The sequence below is a fragment of the Pangasianodon hypophthalmus genome, chromosome 6, assembly GCF_027358585.1.
Source record: "Pangasianodon hypophthalmus isolate fPanHyp1 chromosome 6, fPanHyp1.pri, whole genome shotgun sequence".
In the NCBI taxonomy this organism is placed as follows: Eukaryota; Metazoa; Chordata; class Actinopteri; order Siluriformes; family Pangasiidae; genus Pangasianodon; species Pangasianodon hypophthalmus.
The window spans coordinates 11807211-11834176 of NC_069715.1; the positions used below are offsets into that span (position 1 = coordinate 11807211).

The following is a 26966-nucleotide window of genomic DNA, read 5'->3' on the forward strand; positions in this document are numbered from 1 at the left end:
CACATCCACCCTGCTCACTCACATTACATGGTGACCTCAGAAAAGAGCTCCTACACCAAAACAGTCCAAACTATTAATTGATGGAAAGATAGCTTCATTGAGAATGCTAGCCACCATGTCAGGCCAGTCTGAGGCAGATGTTATTGCCCTTACCAGTCAGATTCAGGCAGGCCCGTGTATTTTTGCCTCACACCTCCAGGGTTGGGGGCTCGATTCCCACCTCCGTCCTGCGAGCACAGAGTTTGTATGTTCTCCCCGTGCTTCGGGGGTTTCCTCCAGGTACTCCGGTTTCCTCCCCCAGTCCAAAGACATGCATTGTAGGCTGACTGGCATCTCCAAATTGTCCATAGTGTGTGAATGGGTGTGTGTGCGATTGTGCCCTGTGATGGGTTGGCACCCTGTCCAGGGTGTCCAACGCCTTGTACCCCGAGTCCCCTGGGATAGGTTCCAGGCTCCCCCAAGACCCTGTGTAGGATAAGCCATACAGTTGATGGATGGATGGGTTATCAGCCTGTGGCTGGATGGCAAAGATGTGTCCTGGTTTCAGTGAGAGGGATTCTAGCTTACCAGAGATGCAAGTCCTTCCTACCTAAAGGGGTCCACTTGAGAGCAAGTCTGAACAGATCACACAAACTCTGTGTCATTATTAAGTTTCAGTGATAGCACTTTTATCAGGATGAATGTTTTATTTGATTAATCAGTTGAAAATTGATTCATATAATGATTATTTTTGCTGTATCAACAATGTATTGTATTGTATTGGATTTTGATTTTTGTATCATTACACCACTAATATTTAGCCTATATGATTATTAATATAAAGAAAGTGTGACACCAGTGACATACATGTTATTGAGGTCTGCAGTGTGAAATAACAGGTAATACCACTGGGCAAAAATAAGTGTAATAAACACATTTTATGATATCATGGTTATGTTTTGTTAAAAAGATTAGTGTTGCAAGCAGCGTTTCATGTAGGAAATGTAAATGAAATAATTATTTGGTTGCTGGAAACGTTTCCAGCAGAGAAAATCTTTATATTCCTAAACAGTATCTAAAACATTATCTGAAAAAAAGAAGCATCCAAAAACATATTTTGTTATATCCAAAATACCAGCTTGACTCACACACACACACACACTCCAGATAATGAACCACCTCCAACTGCTTTCTTTTTTTTTTTTTTTTTTTTTTTTTTGATTAGCTGGGTTTTTGATCATTGTGACATTTTCAGCTTGTGTTGTATAAGTCTTCATATTTTAAATTTCATCACAGTTTCTTGGTGACCTTGTACACTTTCATACATGGTGAGATTTCTTTTCAGATTGTGTTGAAATCCACTACGTGGGGATTTTCAGTGAGTACAATCTGGCAACCATGGTAACCCTGCCTTATGTGATGTACTGCTTGGACGCTCGGTTCTGTGCAGGTGTCAACATCAAACACATACACACACACAGCTTACATCTGCGACAAGTCGCCATATCTGGGTTTCTTTAGCTAAAGGAAAAAAAAGAAGAATATACAATGCTCAGACGAATTTTACAAATGGTAAGTTAAAGGGTGAAAGCTGTGCTGTTGTTCCATCAGTGGTTCCGTTATGGTAAGCTAGCTGGTTAGCCTGGAGCTCGGGCTGCTTCAGCCTGGCGGGCCTGCACTGGGACACTCTCAGGCCTGGGTGTTAGCCATGTATTCGGAATATAGTATAGTTATGTGTAGTTAGAGTTATAAGTGTGGATATAATTACACAATAATTAAGTAGTGAGATAGCGCTGCTGTTTGTCATCATTGGAGAACGCATAGCTAGCTAATTAGCTTAGCAAATTCAGTCCAGTAATTGACTAGCCTATTGGCTAAATGAACTACCTAAGGTTAGCAAGAGGTCGCGCGAGCTTAGCAGAGCTAAAGTGTTTTATAAATTCTTCAGTTGTGGCTCGTACTAAAAATGATGTAATGACATTATTATTATTATTATTATTATTATTATTATTATTGTTGTTTATTGTTATTATTATTATTGTTATTATTATTATTATTATAACAACGGAGCCAAACCAGGCTGCGTTGAAACCCGTCAGTTGCGGATTGTGTTTTAGTACACTGATTATTTCCCGGAAAATGGGCTGTGTAAATCACGTGACCTGGGGATGGCACCAGCTGCAGTTCTGAATGAATCTGTTTTGTGTTAGTGAAGTGATGAATTAAACTGTCATGTCTATACACTTTCATTTCGTGTGTGCAGAAGACCTAATGATTATTTTGGTGTGTGTAGTGTTTGGACTTATAACTGCAGCTTTGAGTGGAGGTGTTAGAGTCTAGGACCATCTGACATCAGTAGCTACTGTATGAGCTCGGGATGATCCCACTTTTTCCATATCCAAGCTTTCAGTATTAGCTGATCAGATATCGATATCCAACTCAAAAGCTTGTGTTACAAGGTTATGTGAAATGTTACAGGCATTATAGCTGCTGCATTTGTGTCCTGTGTTCATTTGCAAGATCTGTGCTGTGTTGGTCAACATCACGTGCTGATTAGGTACTGATTGAACATCAGTATCAGCCCAAGTACTGATACCTGTCGAGAAGGCTGTTTCAGAATTTTAGCTTTCATTTCTTGATATTTACATCTAGATGTGTTGCAAACTTAGAACATGGCATCTGGCAGTGTGTTTGAACACATCCATTTTTCAAGTGACCAAACATATTGGAACATGTAACTGATAGATGTTTCTTGTTGCCCAGGTGTGCCCTGTTAGTTTGATTGTTTAAACATTAATATCTCTGAATATCTACTCTTGGATTGAGCCCTGGGTTTCACCTTTGAAGAATGTATTTGTTGTTAAAAAGGATAAACCAATATGAAGACCAGAGAGCTGTCTATGGGAGAAAAGCAAGGTGTTTTGAAGCTGAGAAAAGAGGAAATAGGATCCATTGCACAAGCATTGGGCATAGCCAATACAACAATATGGAATGTCTTGAAAAAAATAAAGAAACCACTGGTGTACTAACAACCAGACATCAAACAGGTTAGCCAGGTCAAAGGTATCACAATCCACCATTTGAAGAAGACTTAGAGAGCAGAAATATAGAGGCCATACTAAAAGACGCAAACCATTCATCAGTTGTAAGAATCTGAAGGACAGATTGGAATTGACAAAGAAATACAGAGATGAATCACTAAAGCTCTGGACACAAGATTAACCTCTACCAAAGTGATGGAAAGGCCAAAGTGTGGAAAAAGACAGGATCTGCTCATGACCCAAAACATACAAGCTCATTGGTCAAGCATGGTGGAGGTAGTGTCATGGCTTGGGCTTGCATGGCTGCTTCTGGAATGGACTCAGTATTCATTATTGATGATGGTAGTAGCAGAATGAGTTCAGAAGTCTACAGAAACATTCTGTCTGCCAGTTTACAGAGAAATGCATCCAATCTAATTGGGAGGAACTTCATCATGCAGCAAGACAATGAGCCAAAACTCACTGCCAACACAGCAAAGGACTTCATCAGGGGATAAAGTGGAAGGTTTTAGACTGGCAATTCAGTCAGCAGACCTTAACTTTTTGAGAACTTCTTGAAGAGGAGACTGAAGGGGGAAACCCACAAAACAAACAAAAACTGATATAAGCTGTGGTACAAGCCTGGAAAAGCATCACAAAAGAAGAATGCAACAGTTAGTCAGTGGGTCACCGACTTGATGCAGTTATTGCAAGCAAGGGCAACCAAATATTAAGTGTTAGTCTTAAAGTAAATTAAAGTAAATATCTGTTCTAATACTTTTACTCACCTAAAAATTGGGTGATCTGCCAGCAAAGGTGCCATGTGGTGCAATACATCTAGATGTAACTATCAGGAAATGAAAGCTGAAATTCTGATCTGTCGTATTGATATTCATCTTTTGATCTCAAACTCTAATGTCTTCAGTGTATAGCAAAAACAAAAGAATTGGCCTTGCCATTCCAGTACTTTGGGAGGGGACTGTATTTATTTTAAATATAATCTTTATTATTAATGGTCTTCTCTTGTTTGTTTTAGTTTAAAATATGCTAATTGAGTTCTTTTAGATAATCAGAGATAAGGTTTTTAATAGTAGATTATTAATAAATAGTATTGTAAATATATTATGAATGTTAAAGTACTTATAATAATCTGAATCACTTTAGAGTTTATTGTAAGGAAGTAAAATGTTTTTTTCCCCTAAAAAAAACCCCTGTGCCATCAGTTGCATTGTTTGTATGTAAATGCGACATCCTATAACCTAATTTACCTTCTTTAAAAGGTGAGTTATGTTATGTGGTACAGTGTAGTATTGTTTGAATTCAATCTAGGGTTGAAATTTAGTTGTGGTACTCTTTACCCGTTGTCTAATGCGCTGTGATGTTGTGTTTTCCAGTGACTCCAGATGACAGCATTATCACATGCGAGCCCTTCCTCTTTTCCTCTGTTAGTGAATCAGGCCCTGAGATAGAAAAGGCCTTGCACTGATTTAATGCTTGTCGTTCACTATTAATATGTGGATAATGATTAATATACAGAGCAATGATTTATTTCTAAATGGAAGTTATCGGAGTATTGCCGAAACTTGGATTGAAACCAGTCATAGGAACTGTGAAATTGCGTGGAATGTTATGTAATATAACAGCCAGGCCAAGCCTTTCTCATCAACTGACCCAGTTCAACTGTATCACAGGAACAAAGATGCACGTTATACACAGATATCTAACCTGAACTGACCTCTCTCTCCCTTTTGTATTTGTCTTTGACCCACACAGACTCCTGGAAAGGGAGGCTCCCAGACACCTGAGTCTGAGCAGCCGTCTGCTGACATAAACAATGAGACCTCAGAGGTAACTTGTTAAATTTTAGTTTAGTGTATATGGCACTCACATTGTTTAACCTTACTTAAAATGTGCAGTTTGTAATTTTTTTTAAGTCTTTATAGATCTAATAATCATATAAGGTGGATCAGTGTAATTCCCTCACTTTCAGTTTCTGTTTTCATTTTTATTGCCTGGCAGTTAGCTTTTCGTTCGGTCACAACTGAAATGCACAGCCTGTACTTTTTTTTTTTATAAAAAGACAACTAGTGAGGCATATTTGGGCTTGTACAAGTTTTCAATGCAGTTGTAATTTGCATCACAGGCCTGTAATTAACTAAGGTAGAATATAAGCCCAAAGTATTAATTAATTACCTGTATATTTGTGTGCAGGGCTTCATTTGCCCACAGTGTATGAAGTCTCATAACTCTGCTGAGGAGCTTTTCAAGCATTATGAAGTTTACCATGAGCCCCAGGAGCAGCCGTCTCATCTCAGCTCCGGGAGGTCAGATCTCACCTGCACTCCATTTCCAGTCCTCCAGCTTTGTTCCTCAGTGATGTTGTTCACTTTTACCCTCCTCATTTTGTCTCATTATTTGTGCTTAGCTAAACGAAATCAGAAATGGAAGCCCAAATGTTTCACAGTTTTGATCTTCCTGATTTAATGCTGATAAGTTGTTCATGGTTTGGTTCAGTCTTTGGTTTTTTTGGGCCATGGTCTGGTTTGTATCACAGTTTACTTTGAAATGTGGAAATGTTGTCTGCTTGGGATTTCATGTTGTGACTCGCCGATGTTTAGGATTCACTTCTCCATGTGCTTTGGTTATTGTTTGTGCATGATCAGAAGTAGAGGAGATTTTTGCACTGAGCTTTGCTGGAAGATTTAACTAAGTAGATTTTTAAGAATATCGTTATTGTTGTTTAAAATTGGCCCTTACTTGACACTGTTGTTTAAAGGTGCTATTATTTGATTATTTAAAGATTCAGCTCTGTACATGCTACATAATGAGCAGGGTGCAGCCTATTTTATTCTAGTGGGGGGAAAAAGCCTTACAATATCTACACTACATTAATAATAGAAGCTGTAGGCTAATATCAATGATCACATGCATTTTGTGCTGAACCATGGACTCTAGATTTCAGTTTTCAGTTTCTGTTTAAAACTGTTACACCGTTATAGGTAATGTATTAATAAGTAATTACAGACAGATATAGTGATATGTTACCACTTACCTCTGATAACGGAAAAATGTTGACATAACAAGGCTTGAGAAGCTAAAAATAAGCCTTTAATGTTTTTGTATTCATATTTTTATTATTTGTTTTAATTTTAGGGAGGACTTGGCTCTTTTGCGACAAGAAGTGCAGGATTTACAAGCATCACTGAAGGTACTTACTTGCCACTTCAGCACAATATAAAATTTACCATTTACTGTCTCTTATTTCTCTATAGTTTTATTTAACGGCATTTTTTTTTGCAACTCTACAACCCTCTTTTTGTAATTGTTACAGGAAGAACGATGGTTTTCAGGAGAACTGAAAAAAGAACTAGATAAAGTGCAAGGACAACTGAAGCAAGTAATTTCTTTAAAATTTTAATCCAATAATATCTGTGATGCTACTAATTTAAATGTGCCATGCTCAAAATAAAAGGCCTTTAAAGGGTCTAGCTCTACCTTTTTCACACTTTGGGTAATATTGTATTTTATTTATTATGTAATTAATTTATTTTGTTTCATCTCAGGGACCTCAGAATGATGGCCAGGTAGGCGTAGAGGAATCAGGTAATCTCACTCTTCAGTCTTAACTTAACATTTCTCTCAGTTGTTTGGTGCAGATATATCAGCATGCATAGATAGCTGTAGATGCTTTCAAATGGAAATTGCTGGTTCAAACGTCTTGCTTGTCTTCATCTCAGAGCTGGAGATGAAACTCCATGAGGCTGAGACTGAAAAGTTCAACATCAAACAGATGAAAGACCTGTTTGAACAGAAGGCAGCCCAGCTGGCCACTGAGATTGTAGGTAAGGGAATGTGAGAGTTTGTCTTCTTTTTTCTTCTCTCAAAGGAAATTGTTTAAAATGGCAGTTGTATTGAATTATTATTTTGATGTGTGTCACATGTGTTTTATTCCAGACATCAAGTCACGCTATGATGAGGAGAAGAGCCTGAGAGAGGTGGCTGAGCAGAAAGTGACCAGTCTACAGCAGGACCTGCAGAGAGAGAGACAGGACAATGACAAACTACAGACAGAACTGGTAACTTACCTCTCACACTCACTCACTCCTACAAACACACACTTTTTCATATTATTTACAATTTTCTTCAATGACTTATAAAATCATCTATCAGCCCGCAACTTAAGAAGTGCCCGCATCCCAAAATACACAGACTCAATTGAAGATCGAATCATTTTCTCACTATAATCGTACTGTGCTTGAGTTCAGAGAGCTCAGACTGTCTCAGAGTGCTTGTTTAATCCAAACCAGAGTGTGATTGTTGTGTCTTCATCTGCCCAAACAAACTGCACCAAGGTGAGGTTAAGCTAATGAAATACAATAACAATTGTTTTTGTAATTTTTCCCAATTTTCTTTGGTCATCTGCCCATCTCACACACCAGTCAGCTTTCACCTGTCATACGACAGCTACCAACCAGGGAGGGTGAAAGCTAACGTGATGTCAGCCAAGTGCACCTTTCTCAAACTGCTGTGTCACAGCTGAGCACACTCAGAGGAAAGCGCTTTCTGCTTAAATGAGTTCAGAGACACCCAAGAGATTTTTTCATAACTTTTTAAATCTCTCACTCACATTCAGCTCTCATGTGCAGTTTGTGATCAAAACTCTTCCATCGCTCCCTAGTGGTGCAACAGAAAAGTGTTCACCCTATTGTTTAATAGGGCGAACCCTGGGGGCAGTCGTGGCCTAATGGATAGAGAGTCGGACTTGCAACCCGAAGGTGAACCTGAAGGTTGTGGGTTCGAGTCTGTGGGAGTGAATGACCCTCTTCCACCCTCAATACCACGACTGAGGTGAGACCCTTGAGCAAGGCACTGAACCCCCATCTACTCCCTGGCGCTGCAGCGAAAAAGGCTGCCCACTGCTCTGGGTGTGTGTTCACGGTGTGTGTGTGTTCACTACTGTGTGTGTGCACTTGGATGGGTTAAATGCAGAGCACAAATTCCGAATAGGGGTCACCATACTTGGCCACAAGTCACTTCACTTCACTATCAGCAGAGATCGTGAGTTTGACTCCAGATAATGCCACAGCCATCCATGGCTGAGAGCCCAAGAGTGCAAAATTGGCCATTCTCTCAGGGAGGGAGGGGTGGCATACTCTCTCTCCCCATCAATCACAGTGACACTGGCCAATCATGCATGAGGAAGTGGGCGGATAGCGCTTTCCTTCAACTGTCTGTTACGTCGCCCCCTGATGTTGCATGAGCAGCAACACCCTCCCTGGCTGGTAGGGCAGAAATGCCTGAAGGGTGGGAATTAATCATGACTTTAACAACGAACATTAGGGAGAAAATCAGGGAAAATCCAAAAAAAAAAAAAACCCTGAACTGACAATTAGTTTTATTTAACTAAAATGCCATTACACACTGTGTTTAAGTCTTACACAAAATATTCTTAAACAAACCTAGTCTAGCAGTGCACTGAGAACAAGTGTGCTACAAACTTATGGATAGATAACTCCCTGTTTTTTGATTTAGCTGCAGAGACCAGGAGTGGAGGATGTGGAGGTGTTGAAGAAGGAGCTGGTGCAGGTACAGACACTGATGGACAGCATGACTCGTGAAAGAGAGGAGGAATCTGCACGACTCAAAAACGAGTATGAAGAGCTGCAGAGGAATTTCACTACCTCAGAGGTGAGACTCCGGCACATAAGGGGTCAAAACTGTAGTGCATAACTTAAATGCTAGTTGCTTTAAAATTTTTAAACATACTAAATGTATGTCTTATTTCAGGAATCTGGGTTATTCACTTCATGTTTTCCTCACTAATTGAAATTCCCGTGATTTTGTCTTCAGGAATGTTATAAATAGCTTTATTTTTGCTAATGAGAATTTATGTAGCAATGCCAGATACACTCAGTGTTCTGTGTGCCTGATTTATTGTTTTACCATTAATTGTAGTGTTTTCTCTAAGTAAGCTTATAGACACCGCCTTTAGAAAGGCTTTAAGACTTTCTGAACCATGAAGTTCCCTCGTCCACACACAGATATACTTTGGTTTATTAAACTTTGGTTGCAGGTGACCCGTACATGGTCTGCCCTCTATTGGCTGACTGTGCGTGTTATTCATGGCTATAGCTTCTGACGTTGAGCAGAATTTTCGCCAGAATTTTAGACCAATAATGAGGTTGTACACTATTAACCTGGTATCTTTAGTTTTCCCCACCTGCAAAATGGCCACAAAGCAGCAGCTTCAAAGCAAATTTCTAAATGATTATTTACAGTAAAACAATCCAGTATTAAGTTAAAACAGAACTGGAAATTTGGGTTTGATATATTTAGAAACAAAACAGTGTTTTCCAATTGTTATATTAAGTGCATATGAACACGTTGGATGAATTGTTGCCAAACTCTGATTTGGCAGTTATTAAATTATTTTGTAAATGCAGTCATTGTTATTGGAAAAGTATATACAATTGATATAAAAAGTCTACATACTCCTGTTAAAATAGCAGGTTTTTATGAAGTAAAAGAATGACACTAAGATAAATCATGTCATATCTTTTCTCGCCTTTAATGTGCAATTGCAAAGTATACAAATAAAGTGAAAAACAATCAGAAACATTTACAGGGGAAAAAACTTACAAAAACCTAGTTGCATAAGTGTGCACACTCCTAAACTAATATTTGTTGAAGCACCTTTTGATTATATTACACCACTCAGTCTGTTTGGGTAAGAGTCTATCAGCATGACACGTTTTTACTTGGCAATATTTTCCCACTCTTTCTTCCAAAAACATTGTAGATCTGTCAGATTGTGAGGGCCTCTCCTGTACACAGCCTGCTTCAGGTCACCCCACAGATTTTTAGTTGGATTCAGGTCTGGGCTCTGGCTAGCCATTCAAAAACTTTGAGCTTCTTTTGGTTAAGCTGTTCCTTTGTTGATTTGGATGTATGTTTTGGGTCATTGTTGTGCTGAAAGGTGAAATTCCTTTTCATCTTCAGCTTACTAGCAGAAACTGAAGGTTTTGCACTAAAATTGACTGGTATTTTTAGCTATTCATGATTCCCTCCACCTTGATAAAGCCTGCAGTTCTGGCTGAAGAAAAGCATCCCTAAAGCATGATGCTGCCACCACCATGCTTCACCGTGGGCATGGTGTTCTTTTGGTGATGTGGTCTTTTTTTGCACCCAACACACCTTTTGGAATTATGGAATTATTATACCTTTTGGAATTGGTCTTATCAGACCATAACACATTTTGCCACATGGTTTGGGGTGATCTAGTGCAGCTTGGATGTTTTTTGTGAGAAATGGCTTCAGTCTAGCCATGCTACCCTATAGCCCAGACATGTGAAGAATACGAGAGATTGTTGTCACATGCAGAGAGTAATCAGCACTTGTCAAACATTCCTGCAGCTCCTTTAATGTTGTTGCTGTTAGTCTCTTGGCAGCCTCCCTGGTAAGATTTTGCCTTGTCCTTTTGTAAATTCTGGAGGTTCTTTCTGGAGGTTCTTTCTTTTTCTTGTTCTTTCTAATGTCACTGTGGTGCTCCATTTTCTCCACTTGTTGATGATGGCCTTCACGGTGTTCCATGGTACATCTAATGTTTTGGAAATTGACTAATGTCTTGATCTTACGCATTTATGCAGTATGACCTATTATAAGATTACCGTTAACCAAACATAAGTTTATTAAACCTATTTCTAGACTTTTTTTTTTTTTACTCATTTCAAGCTTTACATTTTTTTGTTCTGTTGGCAGATAATTTTGCTTCTTTCTAGAAATAAATGCTTAAAATTAGTGAAATTATCTGCCAGTAGAACAAGACTATTTCAAGCTTGAAGTTAGTGAAAATATCTAGAAGTAGGTTTTTATTAATCTTATGTTTGGTTTATCTTGTAATCTTTTAATAGGAAATACTAGACAAATTTAACTATATACAAGATATTTTTACTTGCTAAGATGTAATTTTTTGCAGGGTGGAAACCATACATGTTTTGTGAGCTCTTTGTGGACCATGGCTTCAGCAGTCAGATGAAACCAAGAAGATGTCAAGAAAATTCTACAGATACAGCTGGTCTTTATTTGGGGATCAGAACAGTTTCATTGATGACAGCTGTATGATAATTACTTTTGAACATGAGATTGAATGTGATTGGTTCTTTCTGAACACAGCCACATCTCCAGTTATAAAAGGGTGTGCATACTTATGCAATCAGGTTATTGTAATCTTTTTTATTTTTCCCTAAAATGTTTCTGATTATATTTCTCTTATTTTTATATGATGTAATTTCACTTTGAGGGTGGAAAATGTTCTGGCATGATTTATTTTGGCATGATACAGGAGTGTGTAGACTTTTTATATCCACTGTAAAAAGTGTAAAAGTATATATTTTCCTAACTTCGGATGATTGTTCTATCAAATATTATGCTGTCTTCAAGTTAGCTGAGATTCTGGGTGTTAAGGTGTGTAAGACACTTTCTGTGTCATGTCAGTAAACATTTGAGAAGGCTTTATATCCAGCTGTTTATGGAGGAGACATATTTGTGCTGTGTCCTTGGTTTCTCACTTACCTGGGTGTTGTGCTTGTCTGTCTCTGTCTTTCCCCTCATTCCTTCTCTACCTGCTTTGCACTTGTCTTGAAGATTCATAAACTGGAGGTAACACTATGTGCTTTCACCTATATTTTAATCTCCTTTCTTGATGCTCTTTATTTTCCAGTAAAGATGAAAAAAGCTTAAGCATTGAAACCACTTTAATGTCATTTATTTTGGTCCTGCATGTTTGTTAGCTTCTTGTGGAATTCCGCATAGCCAAGAACAGTTGTTTCTACACTGACAATGATTTGTGCTCACATTTTGGTTCTTGCTCACAGACAACTATCTCCAAACTGAAGGCAGAACTGGAGAAAGGTCCCCAGGAAGCTGCTGTGTACACTCAACAGATCCACCAATTACAGAGCAACCTGGACAACCTCCAGCAACAGAGCCAGGTACATACACGCATGAAGTACACAAATAGACTCATCATGTTATCAGTTTTTGCTGCCTTCAGCAGTACAGCTGAAGCTACAGTAACAGCAAATCTACCACTATCCTTTAATAACCCTAACCCTATTATGGCCACTCGAATCCCACATGCTTTAAAAAAGGCTGTGATGAGATCCTGCAGTCTTGATGATCTTCATGATGCGTATTTCCATGAGATCCCTATTGGGAAACACACATAGTTTTACAGGAAGGCCCTATTCACTGCTGGCCCTGCATGTCTGGCCTAAGATGACTGTGTAACGTTGTCAACATGGTGCATTTTTAATTGTCTGTTCGTGTTTGATGACGTGCTTTGAAGCTTCTATAATTAAACTAGCAGGGAGTGATGTGAGCTGTGCCACCACTGTCCTTTTGGGTGATGTATAGACCCATGTAATAGCCCTCAGCTGCTTGTGTGCCTGTTGTCAGGAGGGATTAGAATGTCAGATTGTTGTGGCATGGAGTCTCTGGGAAAATTCAGACTGCTTCTCTGAAGTAGGTGACTGGAAACAAGTTAGCTATGTCAGGGATCAGAAGACAGGTCATCCCCGTAAGTGAACTGCTGAGGCTGATGTGGTGCAAAAGGTAGAACAGATAAATAAAGAAAGGCTTCTAAAGATAACAAGCATAGCTAATTGACAGTGATTAGAGAGATGTGAAGAAAACTGGTGAACAGATCAATTGCTCATTAATTGTAGGTGATTTCATATCCATGGAGTAATTGTGTATTCATAGTTACTGAACCCAGCTTTTAAATAATTTCAAAAGTACCCTTAAATCTTTTCTCTGAAACCTACACCAGAATCTAAAAATGCCTGATGAGTCAGCTTTTCCCATTTAATGATAATAGAAAATGAGTAGCTTAGGATAAAGCATATACAACAAAGCTAATAAAGAACATGCTTGAAAGGATTAGATCTGTGTAATGATTGAAAATAGAAGATGAACAAAAAAAAATGAGACGTGATTAGCAAAGAGGACCAAAAAAGATTAAACGGCAGGAAAAGCTGCTCGTAAAAACAACTGCAGCTGTCTCTGGTATAAGCTACACGTGGAAAAATCTCAGTTCGTGACGAAGGTTGGCCTTGTCACCACACCCTATTAGCAGCACTGTCGTTATCAAAGCAGACTTTATAGCTGTCTCAGAGCAAAATTTGGCGTACTGCCCACTGGTGCTCCTTGTGCTATCCCAGGCACTGTAAAACTGTCCGCTTTTAAATGTTACTCCATGCCGGCACTGAGAATGGGAGGCTAGCTGTCTCTGAGGCTGCGTCGGCAGACTACTCTGTGATTTTTGTGCTTGTCTCTTTTAATTTTATCTCTCTTTTTCACCTGATCAGATTTGTGGGTTCTAGCATGATTGTATGCTAAATTCAATGTGAACTGGTTCACATGTGTCTAAGAGCTAACAAGACAGCAGATATTTATTAGATGTTTTATTAGATATTTTATTGAGAGCGCAAATGCTGTTCATGTACAGTTTTTCTCAACTTTAATTTGCATTGTATAACTAATTGTTTGTATAAATCTTTTACATTTTCATCTGTAACATGTAGCTTGTTACATTGCTAATTCTGATTATGGAGTAACAACAATGGATTTCAAGAGTTCTTCTTAAATTTATTTTTTTCTTTTTTTTTAAGCAGATTCCTTCAGAGCCTTGATTCAGATTGTTCATTACTGACACTATGATACTGATAATTAGCTTTTCTAGTCTGCCAGTTTTGCTGATTCTCTGCTTTTCTCAGGTGCTGTCAGCGAAGCTAGCACGACGAGAGAAGGAGAACCAAGAGCTGGAGGAGCGCCTGGGCCAGGAGCAGGTATCCAAGAAGAATCTGCAGGCCAGCCTTCACCAAAGGGAGTTGGAGCTGCAGGAGAGCCAAGCACGTGCATCAGCAGGAGAGGCCTCCCTTAGTCGGGCCCAGGCTGAGTTAACTGAGCGCGGGGAAGAGGTGGGACGCCTCAGAAAGGAGCTGGCTGAGCTTGAGAAGAGCAACCAGGAGCTGAAAGCTGAACGCAAGCAACTTCAGCAGCAGAGGGAGGAGCGAGAGAGCCAGGGCGTGCAGCAGCAGAGTGAGATCAGCCAGGTCAGATATACACGCAATGCACACAGGCACTCAGATTTGGAAAGAGAATATAGTTTACATTGAAACGAACTGCTTTGTACTTTGGTATGCAGCTGCATGGGAAGCTGCTGGAGACAGAGCGGCAGCTGGGCGAGGTGCAGGGCCGGCTGAAGGAGCAGAGACAACTCGCAGGAGAGAAACTCAAAGACCGTGAGCAGCAGGTTGCTGACTTCCAGCTGAAACTTTCCCGATTAGAAGAACAGGTAAGCTACTAGCAGGAAATTAGTGAATAAGTGTCGAATTAGGTTCTAATCTTTGCCAGAGTGCTTTATGCAATATCCCACATGCTGTACAACTTCACAGTACTGTAAGGATACTGACATTTACATGCAAGCATAATTCTGTAATGTGACTAAAGTCTTTCAGTTCCTGTTGTTAAGGGATGCTTATTGAGATGTAAAGAGATTCTTCTTTCTTTTTTTAAGAGAAAGAAGAATCTCTTTACATCTCAATAAGCATCCCTTAACAACAGGAACTGAAAGACTTTAGGCACATTACTAAGTATCACCATCATGGTTAATACTGTTCTGAAAGGTGGCATCAGTATTGGATTAGATTTTAAATATTTTGCTGTTTGAGCCACTGACATACTTTATTCTGTGACCTTGTATGATGTTGACTGGCACAACACATGTCTGCTGAACAACTTGTCTTCTAGCAGGCTCAATTATGCCTCTGATATTTTGCATAAATTGCCAACTTGAGCTTGTGGAGACCTGGCACAGTTAGTATAAGGTCTCAGACAAAACTCAGAGCTTGGATATCAGTATCATCTTGAAATAGTGAGATTGGGGTAGTTATTTTTCTAAATAATTATCATGCTAGTGAGTGTAGCAGCAATCTTGTCGTGTGGATGGTAAACCATGTTAAACTATGTGTGTTGTGTTCCAGCTAAAAGAGAACACTACCAAGTCCACTGACCTACAGCACCAGCTGGACAAATCCAAACAGCAACATCAAGAGCTGCAAGCTCTCCAGCAGAGTACCAACGGCAAGCTACGAGAAGCACAGGTAACTGGACTTCTTCCAAAGCTTCGTAAGCATTAAAGGTGTGTTGAAACAGAAATATCAGAAGCATGCAGTATATACGGTCCTCAGAACTGAGCAAGAGAAGCACTTGTCCTGAACCTAAAAATAGGTATATTGCTCAGTAACCCTGAAAATGTATATATTGCTGTTAACATACATTTAATAGATATAGATCATAAGAGCTGCTTTCCATCATCATCTTCTTGTAGAATGACTTGGAGCAGGTGCTGCGTCAGATCGGCGATAAAGACCAGAAGATCCAGAATCTGGAGGCCCTGCTGCAGAAAAGCAAAGCCAGCCTGAGCCAGCTGGAAGCTGAAAGAGAAGATCTTTGTGCCAAGATCCAGGCCGGAGAGGGGGAAACTGCTTTACTCAGCCAACTTCAGGAAAAGAACCACACGCTACAGGAGCAGGTACAGGAGGCACACTCACACAAATACATATATAGAACATAGCTAAACAAAGCTTCACACACTACAGAGTACCCTGTATCTTTTTGGGGTACTGTATCTTTCTGTTCTCCTGTAGATAAGTCAGCTGACGGAAAAACTGAAGAACCAGTCAGAGAGTCATAAACAAGCCCAAGAGAACCTCCATGAGCAGTTACAAGAGCAGAAGAGCCAGCTGCGCTCAGCACAGGACCGCTGCCAGTCTTTGGAGAGTAATGTAACAGATCTCACTGCCCAACTCACCCAGAGCAAGGAGAGACTTGCCCAACTCGACACCCAGGTGTTTTTTTAAGTTAAAGTAAAAAATGCAATGATAAATTTCTACGTTTTCTGTTACAACTGTGTCTTATACAGTATCTGGATGTTTTATTACCAGCTAAAGGCTAAGACAGAGATGCTGCTGTCAGCTGAAGCAGCAAAAACTGCCCAGAGAGCAGATCTAGAAAGCCATCTAGAAACAGCCCAGCATGCATTGCAAGACAAGCAACAGGTATATAACCAATAATCTACCTTTTTGCCAATGCAAACTCCATCAGTGTATGACAATTTATGACAGTTTAGTATTGTTGATGGTTATATTACATTATCCTTGAGTTTGTTAAAAAAACACAGGCAGTATTAATGCAGTGTGCTTGTGTGTGCATGTATGTAGGAGGTGAGTAAGGCTCAGGCTCAGCTAGAGGAACAGGGCCGTCGGCTGCAGGAGAAGCAGGAACAGTGCTTGCAGCTGGAGGCCAGTCTGAAGGAGATCAGAGAGAAGCTGTTGGCTGTGGAGCAGAAGACCGACATCCTGGAGAGCCAGGCTAAGGTCAGCAGTACACACCAGGTCTAATCAATCCCTTGAGTAACTTCATCTAGCAGGTTTTATCTTCTTTGCTGGAACTGAGAATTCCCCTGCTAATATCTGTTCCCTAATGGCTCAAGCCATAGTTTTATTTCCACATTTTGGGTATAAATTCTCTTCAGAGAATTTGGTCTTGTACTTATAAAGCATATATATGTGTGTGGCAGAAAGCAGAAGCTGAGTTAGCGGAGCTGCGCTCAGGAAGGGAACAAGCACAGAAGGCACAGCAGAGACAGCAGCAGCAAATTAGTGACCTGGAGAAGAGGAATAAGGAGCTCAGTCACCAACTGGACACTGAGAAAGAAGGGTAAGCCTTTCATCTTTCAGGCAAAGCTAAATTTGCTCCTGTATTTGAAGAGTGATACTAATGCATGATGGGGGAAAGAGTGTGACTTAATTAATCAATCTTTATCAATAGTCATGTTATATTGACAGATTTAATTGGCAGAGATTTAGGTAAAGAAAATGATATTTTACTTCATAAAAGCATGTACAAATTTTCAGAAAATTTTTAGATTTTGTTTTAAATCTCCAATCCAGGCTACCGTCACTCACAGCCATGTGAGAAAAGACTTCCTGTATGATTAGAAAACAAAAAATGCTTCTTACTTGGTGCCATCATCAAAATTATTTATGATGATTTATGAACTGTGGTGTCACTCAGAGCCAGTTAAACACCTGTGCTCTTATATTACTTATATTATTATATCTTATATTGCTCAACCTGCAGAAATGCACTACAAATAAACTAGACTGGAGTAAACTGGAATTATTAGAGTTGTGAGTAATGTTACAGTTAAAATGTTAAGTTTCATTTCTTGAAAACTGTATGAACACAGTAACATCACAAATGGTGTGTTTACAGTCCAGTCTCAGCACAAATTGATCATATCGAGTACTGACTTAAAATGTTATTTGGTTTTTAGTGCTTTGACCAGGTCCTTCACATGTTATTTTATGTCATTTTTTATCAGCAATTAGATGAAATTAAAAGCGTTTACAATTTGTCACTGTGGATTTTTGCTCATTGCGTTGAAGAAATTTGCCAGCAACGATTTTCATCAGTAATTTTCTTTTGTAATTATACTGTAAGTCCTGATTTCCTGAAAATGGATTGCTCTGGCTTTTTGCTTGAATGTTTGAGCTGTACAATGGAGTGTCTCTTTATGCTTCTCTCAGGGCTGTAGCTCTGCAGGAGGAGCTGCAGAAAAAGAGCTCAGCTTTGGAAGATGCGCAAAAGCATGTAGAGAAGTTGGAACAGGAGCAGAGTGACATTAAGACGAGACTGGAGCAACTCACTGAGGAAGGACACATGCAAAAGGCAGAGCTGGAGAAGAAGCTCCAGGGGATGAGCACAGAGCACCAGAAGACCCAGCAGGAGAGACACGCACAGGCCAAAGAGCTGCAGAAGGTGAAAGAGGCTCTAAGCAAGGCTTCCTCAGCCCTGAAGGAGAGTCAGACCCAGCTGGAGAAAGAGAAGAAGAGCAGTACAGCAGCCCTGGAAGAGAAGGTGGGTTCTGCTATACCGGTTTTCCTTAAAAAGGACTCAAGGGCCCCTATTTTACCATGATGCACACATTTCAATGCACAATGTGGGATTTATCAAAACAAACAGTTTCCAGGTAGAAAATAAAACCGCAAATAAAATGAAAATAAAATATAACATAATTACTAACACATTTATGGTTAAGCGCAATTCTCGCTTCACTGGAGGTTGTTGCACGTCATGCCATTGAGAGAGAGTGAGTTTTAAGGCCAGAACCAATTTTCTTAACTCTGAGTGGTTTACCACAGCTAATACATTTTGGCCAACAATTGTGATTCACACTTGTGACTGAAGTTGAAGAAGGAAACAAAGAACACAAAAGCAGCAATTGTGCAAGTCTAAGTGCTTTCAACATTTGGTTTTTGGCTACAGGTACAGTTCAGAGAGAAATTGAAAATAAACCTGGCATTTCTCATGTCACAGAGTATTTACATACCTGCAGTGTTGCATGAAATTTCTCTCCTACTGCTACAGTTATGCAGAACAGACATGTGAGAAACAGGGCTTCCACACAGTTGCTGGTTCTCCTGAGATCAGTTGCTTGACTGCATTATTGTCGTAGTTACATTGCTATCAGAAAATGAATTAAATATAAAGCCCAGGGTTTCTATTCCGTTAATCTGCAGCTGACTTACAGTGAACATTTGCTAATTTATAACACATCCATTAAAAATTAAATAAACACTGATCAAAATGAAAACCTCTGACTCAGAAAACAGTATTACTGTTTGCCTTCATTCTTCTGTTTGCCTGTTTTCCCAATAGCACTAACAAAATGTCTGAGTTCATTTTTAGGTACCATTTGAAGGGATGCCTACATGCCATGTATAGTTAATTGTGGGTGTGTCTGTATTTAGTTAACCAGTGACATGTATGCACACAGTTACTTCCACTTGTGTGTATGACCTGTGAAGGCACTTTTCATGAATCCCAAGAAACAGTTTAGAAACCTTTCCACACAGTGTTGATAAAGGAGGCCCCTTTTGCATACATTATTTGTTACATGTTGAGTGTAGTGAATACTCAAACTACTGTGCAGTTTATGTATTTATGTTAACATGGAACTTTTTTTTATGTTTAGTGTTAAAATAACATTTATTAACACACAACTAAACATAGGCAGGATATTGTTAATGCCTCAGTGTAAATAGACAGTAAAACATTTGATGTGGAACTATAGTCTTTATCTTATCTCTTTTTGTTGAGATAAACCGCATTTCTCTCTTACAGGAAAAAGCTCACCAGAAGGCCCAGCAGGAGCTTCAGAAGAGTGCAGAAGAAACAGCTAAAGAATTGAGCTCAGCCAAAGATCAACTGGGGAAAATGGCAGAGGTGAGAAAATAGAAAAGGACGTTTTATACTTATTAATACCTGGAGCAAAACTTTTCATTAACTTGAGTGGAATTGGATTAGGTGGAGAACGGGCTTCAGGCACAGCTAAAAGAGCTGAGTGCCCAGTTGAAGCAGTCTCAGGATGCACTGAAGGAGAAGGAGAAGGACATCCAGCAGGCCCAGACACAGCTAAAGACAGCCCAAGGATCCTTCAGTGAGGAAGTGAAAAAACTGCAGAGCCAAGTGGCAGACCTGCAGATTGCTCAGACAAAGAAGGCATGTGCTTTTAGCATCATATGCAATTTGATGTGGTACAATTAGTCATTTCTGCCACCATCAGCAGTGTTATAAGACTTATAACTTATATCAGTTAAAACAGCTGATCTGAAAAGTGTTTAAAGCTTGAATAAGCTGTGCCTTAGAATAGCAGATTTTTCTTTTACATATCATAATTTGGTTCTGTAAATCAAAGTTGGATGTGTGTGTGATGTAGGTGGAGGAGTTGACTAAGCTGAAGGAGCAGATGACTGTGCTGTCTGAACAGCTGAGTTCAGAGAAAAGCCGCAGTGCAGAGCTGCAGAAAACCTGTGACAGCACCAAGGAGAGCTTGGCCAAACTACAGTCTGACTATTATGGCAAGGAATCTGAAGTCTCTGCTCTGCGCCAGGACCTCAAGGTTTGTGTGTGCGTGATATTCGCACTGCAGTAGATACAAGCATTTTGAAATTGTAATGACTTTGAGCCTTTAGAGATTCACACTACAGTACACACACTACATTGGCGTTAACACTAAAATGTGTATATTCTTTTATGGCATTTTCTATAGTCAAACTCTGTAACAGCACAGCATTATTAAAATTGACATCTATACAAAACAAGAGTGGCATGACAGAATCTGGGATTCACCCCATATGATCTATTACTCTGTGTTTGTGTGTACACTGTTTTTATGTTTTATGATGCGGTTCGCATAGATACAAAAAACATACAACTGGAACCTTTGGTACTGGACCACTGGCTAGCGGGAAAAAGTACAGTTTGAGTTTTGTGATATCAAAAGTTTCAGTATGCTGTGCAGTGGGAAACGAACCTTACAGTTCAGTAATAGCACAGCTTGTGATGTATAGGTACGTGAAGAGAAGCTGGCTTTGACTCAGGAGGAACTGCTGGCCAGCACCAATCAGCTGAACAGTCGCGAGGTCCAAATCCAGGAGCTGAAAACAGGACATGCGGCACTGGAGAAAGACTTAAAGAAGAGGGATGAGAAGCTAAACCAGCAGGAGGAGGCTCTACGAGAACTGCAGAAGCAGCAGGTACTGCCAGCATCCCCTTTATATTACTGACTCTCCTGTAAGCCTGAGCAGAGAGTGCAGAAACATATGTACACTGTTCATCTCAGTCAACCACTAATCATTCTGTGTGTGTGTGTGAGAGCAGGAGCTGATGCAGGAGGAGCTAAAGAAGGAGCGTTCTCAGGTGGAGGAGCTGAAGGAGGCTCAGAGTGGGCTAGAGAAAGAGCGGAACAGGCTAAGTGCTGAACTCAAAGCTCTGGCAGACAAGAGTGAGAAGGTCAGCTGCTGAGCCAAACCCACACCCCCCCACCCCACTCCCCAACACAATGCCACTTTATTAATTACTTTACACATGAAATAATGTGAGATTTTGTGTGTGTGTGTATGTGTGTGTAGGAGCTAAAGGACCTACAGGCAGCGAAGCAGCTCTTGCTTCAGCAGAAAGTAGATCTACAGGGCCGAGTGGAAGCGATCCAGGCAGCACTGGAGCAGGAAAAGAAAGAGCATCAGAATACCCGCGAGTCCATCACACAGTCACAACAGCAGCACAAAGCAGAGACTGACAAACTGCATAAACAACTGGTACACAAATTTGTTTTGGGTAGATTTGGTGCTTACATAATGGGACATGACAGGTTTACAGTATGGATAGCATCAGTAGTAAATAATAAATACGATACATTGGATCTCGCAAGTCTAGTTAATATACATTAAGTATACATGTATGATGTAATTGGATAAATCACAACTTAAAAGATTTCTTTGTATGATCAAAATAGTTATGGCTGTATTATATCTATATTATATAGTGTGTAAACATACAAGTTTAGTGTTCAGTGGTGTTCAAAGATGTAAAAGGCTCAGTGTGCAAACATATAAGTAGGTTTATCAGAGTTCCTCCTCAGTGCTGGTTTTCACTAACTGTACCTTCAAATTTTTTGCAAATGTTCATTTGGACACTGTGAAAATAGTTGCATGAATCACAGAATACACACAATTTGCTGCTACTCCAGTATTACACACTGTCGCTCTCTGTCTTTTTCTCCAGGCGTTGGAAGCGAAGGCTAAAGAGGAGGTGGAGAAGAGGAAGGAGGAGGCCGAGGCAAAGCTCACAATGCAGGTTTCTGCGCTTAATGAAAATGTTGCCACACTGAAGCGAGAGTGGCAGAGCAGTCAACGACGTGTGAGTGAGCTGGAGAAACAGACAGATGAATTGCGTGGAGAGATCGCTGTGCTTGAAGCCACTGTGCAGAACAACCAAGACGAGAGACGTGCCCTGCTTGAGAGGTTAGGAACTGCATATCTGCCCTTTTTTATCTCCCTTTCTGCTCTGCTTTAAATGCTCATACACACACTCTCTCTCTCACTGTGTTTCTCTAGATGTGTGAAGGATGAGGGTGAGATAGAGAAGTTACAAGCCAAAGTGGTGGAGATGAGGAGAAAACTAGATGATACCACAGCAGCCATGCAGGAGCTGGGTCGAGAAAATCAGTCCTTACAGGTCCTACATACACACCCACACACCAATACCCTGCTTTTTACTGAAGTACTGAAAAACCTAAAAACAGCCTTACTTGCTTAGAAATAATTAAATGTGCTTGAATTACAAAAAGACATTTGAGTTTGTAACATATTCATAAAATAAGTTTCATTTTTGCAAGGAAAAAAACACACAATATTGAAATCCTGAAGCTGATTTTTTTTTCTTTTTTTTTTTTCCAGAAATTCCAACATCGTATGGCATATTGTTTATAAATTCATCTTGAAAATATATGATACAGCATTAACATAATCTTGTGTTCACGCCTCATTCTGTCATCTTTCACACTATTATGAATATTAGTAGGGGTGTAAACCTCAGTCTTTCACACTATACAATACGTATACACTTACAATACAATTAATTTCAAATGTTACCTTTTAAATTTATAGATCAATCCAAAGCATTGGATCATTATACCTGTAGATATTAGGTTATTTTCAGACAAAAAAATGCATTGATTTGTATTGCTGGTTTCTGGGCAGTATTGATTTTAAGGGAGATGTATGTATTAATGTGCAAAGCCAGATGGATTTGTAGCACTGGACTATACAGCTCTGAATGTGAGCATAACCCGAATTAGTTTCTACTCTATGTCCAACAATCAGACTTATTGACTACCATCTCCTACACATCGCTATATCAGTGTACGTTCCATTATTTTTACACATATCCAGCATGCCTGGGAAATAAAGTGTTGTTTGTCCACTCTGCCAGCATCACTATCATCATCAAACACCATCAGTATTTTCTTTATAAGAGGGTTCATTGATCTACAAAGATTTTGTATTGCTGCATCTTTTGTAAAGATTTCTTTTTTATCAGCAACATTGCTCACTGGCTCTGTGGTTGTCGTGCTGTGCTGTCTGTGCAGATAAAGCAGTCACAGACCCTCACACGGAAGTGGGCAGAGGACCACGAGGTGCAGAACTGCATGTCCTGTGGGAAAGGCTTCTCTGTCACCATCCGGAAGGTGACTGTTCTCTTTATCTTTCTTTTTCTGTTTCTTGCCTCCTCCCCTCACACCCACAGACTCTCACGCGTGTTTGATGGTGCCGTCTGATCAAAACATCAAAGCACTAAATCAATACTATGTTAATGGTCTACTACAGGGACCCACTTTCAGACAGGCGGCATTCAAAGTCCACCATTTGTTTGTTTTTTTCCCCCTCTGTGAACGGACAGTATTGTCCAGCAGCACTTTTATCTACTCCGCACGTCTCCAGTGAAAGCACTGTTGTTGTGTTTGCAGCAATGAAGTGCTGATAGGGAAATATAGTCTAATCAGTGAGATTGAAAACAAGTATTTGTTTACTTGTATGTCTCGACTTAAATCAGCAGTGTTTGATATCTGAACTTTAAGGATAACATTTAGCAGTTGAGTTCAGAGCCAAAACGCTTGTACTTCACTTGAAATACACAACATGATCGCCAAAGACTGTTAAGCCAAATTAGTCTAAAATGCAGCCAAAATCCCATGATGAAAGCACAGGGTAGAGCAAAATGAAGAGCAGATTCTCTTTTGAAATGTTTGTTATTAATGCTGCAAATGGGGAAAAAGGGGCCCTCTGAATTTTTAACTGGTAATTTTCAGAATACAGAACTCTAGAAAGGCAGGGATTTCTAAAATGGTATAGTGTCTGCCTGATTTGTTACGCCCTAACCCAAAGGTTCTGACTCATTGTCTCTCCTCCAGCACCACTGTCGTCACTGCGGGAACATCTTTTGTGCCGAATGCTCAGCCAAGAGCGCCCTGACACCGTCCTCTAAGAAGCCAGTGCGGGTATGTGAGGCCTGCTACGAGGAGCTGCAGGGCTAATGGGCCTCTCCCAGCCTGCTGCTCTGCCACACACTCGCCACAGACTCTTCCTGCACAGGACAGCGGCTTTCCCAGACTCTGGGAGCAGGAGCAGGAGTGGTGGGGTGGCAGAGCTGCAGGAATAAATGAGGACTGGCCTGCTTTGATCTGCTCACTGGGCATGAGGTGGCCTCAGAGAGAGAGAGAGCGACTGGAGAATCACAGCAGTCCTCACCCGAGCAGTGCCTTGGTCACCTCTAGGGCCATTTGGGGTTCCAAAGAATCAAAAAGGGAAAGTGGTGCAGCATTTTAAAGTGTTCATTTCTAATGGAATGTGTTTTGGATGAGATTTCTAACATGCTCTGTGCTTTGGGTACCAGGCTGGAAGATTTGTACCTCAAGCTTTTCTCTTTTGAACAAAGCAGTAGTAAATCTACCAGAGTGGTATCCAGAGTGGTATCCAGAGTGTTTTTTATAGGCTCCATGGACAAGTTACTGCTGTCAGGCAAGAAGAAAGCACAGAGCTATGAAAAATCCCATCCAAAACAAATAACCCTTTTCCAGCTGACAGTGTGGTACGGCATTATTCAGTTACTAATCTGAATCTGGAATTATCTGCAGCCGAGTCAAGTACTACTTTGCATTGCCTAATGGTGCATGTGAATGTAGGAGTTAACCAGAGGCTGTGAGGTGGTGACAATTTCCCCCTGCAACGATAGAGTTAATGGTAAACACTAACAACAGCGGCAAGAATGCAAAAGCTTCAAAGTCTGATTTAACATTTACATTTAACATTAACATTTACTTGAGTGGTTTTAACATTTATGTTATTCGGTTTTATATGAAGAGACAGAGACAGCAAGAGTTCACACAGGAAGCAGAAACTAATACTGAAGATTGCTGTACCATACAGCCTGGTAGAAAAGCCATTATAGCTAGCTATATTTCTTTGACTCGAGTGACGACACGTGACCTTTCTCTAACAACTGCATTTGACCAATCAGTGGTCTGCCCCATTTCTAGCTTCACTCATAATTCATTGTTTAGTACCCTGGCAAGAAGGGTGACCAAATCCAGGACTGGTACAATGTGTTGCATAAGTATTCTTGCATAAGTATAACTTTTCCACATTTTGTAGTGTTACAACCTGGAACTGAAATAAATATAATCATAGGCATTTACACAAAATAGCCAATAAAGCCAACAGCCAATAAAGCTTTTTGAATTGGGATAAAATCAGTGTAGTCTGCCAAATTTTTTCAAACATTGGTGGTGGTATATTTATGCAATGCACTGTACATAGTTACAGCAGGGTTTACTTGGCAATGGAAGTCACAGATTTGTTAGTATACCGTGCCACACTGTCCCTTGGAAAGCACTATTGGTCTTCACTTTGACTTGGTTGAATCTTTTCCAACTCGGTTACCATTAATTCAGGCATGTTTTATTAAATGGTGTCTATGTATCATACATGCTTGCTATGCTGCTCATGTTTCATTTGATTAAAAAAAAAACTTTTTACATTTTGTTTTTATTATATCAGCTTTTCCAAATCGGTGCATTTGAGCAGTATTTTGCAGGTTTGCTAATTCTGATCAATTTGATTTTTGACAGCATCAGTTATTTGCACATGTGTGTGCCCTGCTACTAAGCAATAATTGTGATTATGTGGCTATTATTGTGTGTGTGTGTGTGTGTATGTGTGTGCGTGCGCGTGTGTGAATCTGTGTATGTAAGAGATTTATATATAGATGCTATATTGATTATATAAAAAATGGGCTGCTAGATCACTTCTGAAAGCGTATCGTCAATGTTTGTGTAGCGTTATCATTTAGGCCTCAGCAGTCTGCTGTCAATCTACCTGCATCTTATCTGGTCATCTCTATCTTTCTACCCTGTGGGTGTGAAGACTGTCATGCATGACATGAGAAACAGGACATTAGCTTCAAACATAGATGCAATCAGTATGCTTTCTGTTAGAGGAAGGATTCAGGTGTGAAAACAGCTGAATCTTTGGCATAGGTGTTTGTGCAAACATGCGAAAGAAATTGTACAGATTGTACCTGCTGTATAGTAATCTTCAGCACTGTCGCCTGTGAAATGTCTGTATTATAGTGCACCTTTCCTCAACACGTTTGCTTCAGCATTGAGGCTGTACTGTTAGAAATGCACATTTACAATCATACATGCAGTTTAAGACGCACACACTCAGATGCACCAAAATCAGCAAATCATATTATCATCCTCATCAGTGTAAATTCCAGACTCGCTTTCTTTCTGTATTTTTGTCACCTACCTCTGGACTGTGTATTTCCCTCTCCGAGTATTTGTTTTACTATAAAATCAACTTTCCACAGTCTCGTTAACACTATGGCTTTCACGTCTCAGTCCAAGTATTGGTTACTATAAATAAGTCAAGAAAGTTGCCAGAGATCTGAATGTTAAGCATTTTAGGAGTAACACTACACTGCAGTAGAGTCGGTTATGTTGCTTGTTGTGCATGAGCTGTGAACTGACGAACAGTCACACTTCTCATCTGAACAACAGGCTGTTTCTGTTGTGATCATGTGCTCGTGCCTTAAGTCTTGCTTTCTTAGCAATGCAGCTCGGTCACATGGGCTGAGCTGAAAGGCTTTACACTCGTACATAACTGTTTGCTGTCGGTATGGCGACGCTGGTGGATATTAATGTGTCGATATGGTTTATGAATATAATTTATGTCAAGATGTTTGTTTTCTAATTTTTCATTGATATGTTTGAGTAAATAAACTAGGTGTTTCTATTTTCATTTGTGCTTTAATATGTCTGTTAGAGCTGCACAATATGATAATATGTGGCAAATGACATCTCTACACTTCACTGAGATCACAGGGATTGTTAGTATTATTATTATTTTTTAATTCATTTATTCAACACTTTTTAAAATGTTTACCTAATGTTTCATTTTGCCTCATTTGTATGGTAGACATTAAATAAAAACATTA

General features: G+C 39.8%; 1 protein-coding gene across 2 annotated transcripts; it reads left to right on the top strand.

Annotated features, from left to right (window-relative positions):
• Positions 1-1378: 1378 nt before the first annotated feature.
• On the top strand, positions 1379-26770 carry eea1 (early endosome antigen 1). Of its 2 annotated transcripts, XM_026927234.3 has the most exons (29): positions 1379-1551; positions 4773-4847; positions 5211-5323; positions 6153-6207; positions 6331-6396; positions 6563-6602; positions 6737-6841; positions 6954-7075; positions 8532-8687; positions 11873-11989; positions 13775-14113; positions 14206-14355; positions 15044-15163; positions 15391-15594; positions 15710-15910; positions 16007-16120; positions 16283-16438; positions 16642-16781; positions 17654-17984; positions 19251-19352; positions 19434-19628; positions 19846-20028; positions 20480-20665; positions 20790-20921; positions 21041-21226; positions 21693-21931; positions 22025-22145; positions 23059-23157; positions 23881-26770. In XM_026927234.3, the coding sequence occupies exons 1-29, from the start codon at positions 1528-1530 to the stop codon at positions 24001-24003; spliced, it is 4194 nt and encodes a 1397-aa protein (XP_026783035.3). In that variant the 5' UTR covers positions 1379-1527; the 3' UTR covers positions 24004-26770. The 2 variants fall into 2 exon arrangements, with proteins under 2 accessions (XP_026783035.3, XP_053090728.1); XM_053234753.1 differs by lacking the exons at positions 1379-1551; positions 4773-4847; positions 5211-5323 and having other exon boundaries at positions 6188-6207; positions 6331-6392.
• Positions 26771-26966: the final 196 nt, after the last annotated feature.

Coding starts and splice junctions, on each gene's coding strand:
- eea1 (XM_026927234.3), top strand. CDS start 1,528: ATGCTCAGACGAATTTTACAAATG. Junction 14,356..15,043: donor TTTCCCGATTAGAAGAACAG/GTAAGCTACTAG, acceptor GTTGTGTTCCAG/CTAAAAGAGAACACTACCAA. Junction 16,439..16,641: donor TCCTGGAGAGCCAGGCTAAG/GTCAGCAGTACA, acceptor TGTGTGTGGCAG/AAAGCAGAAGCTGAGTTAGC.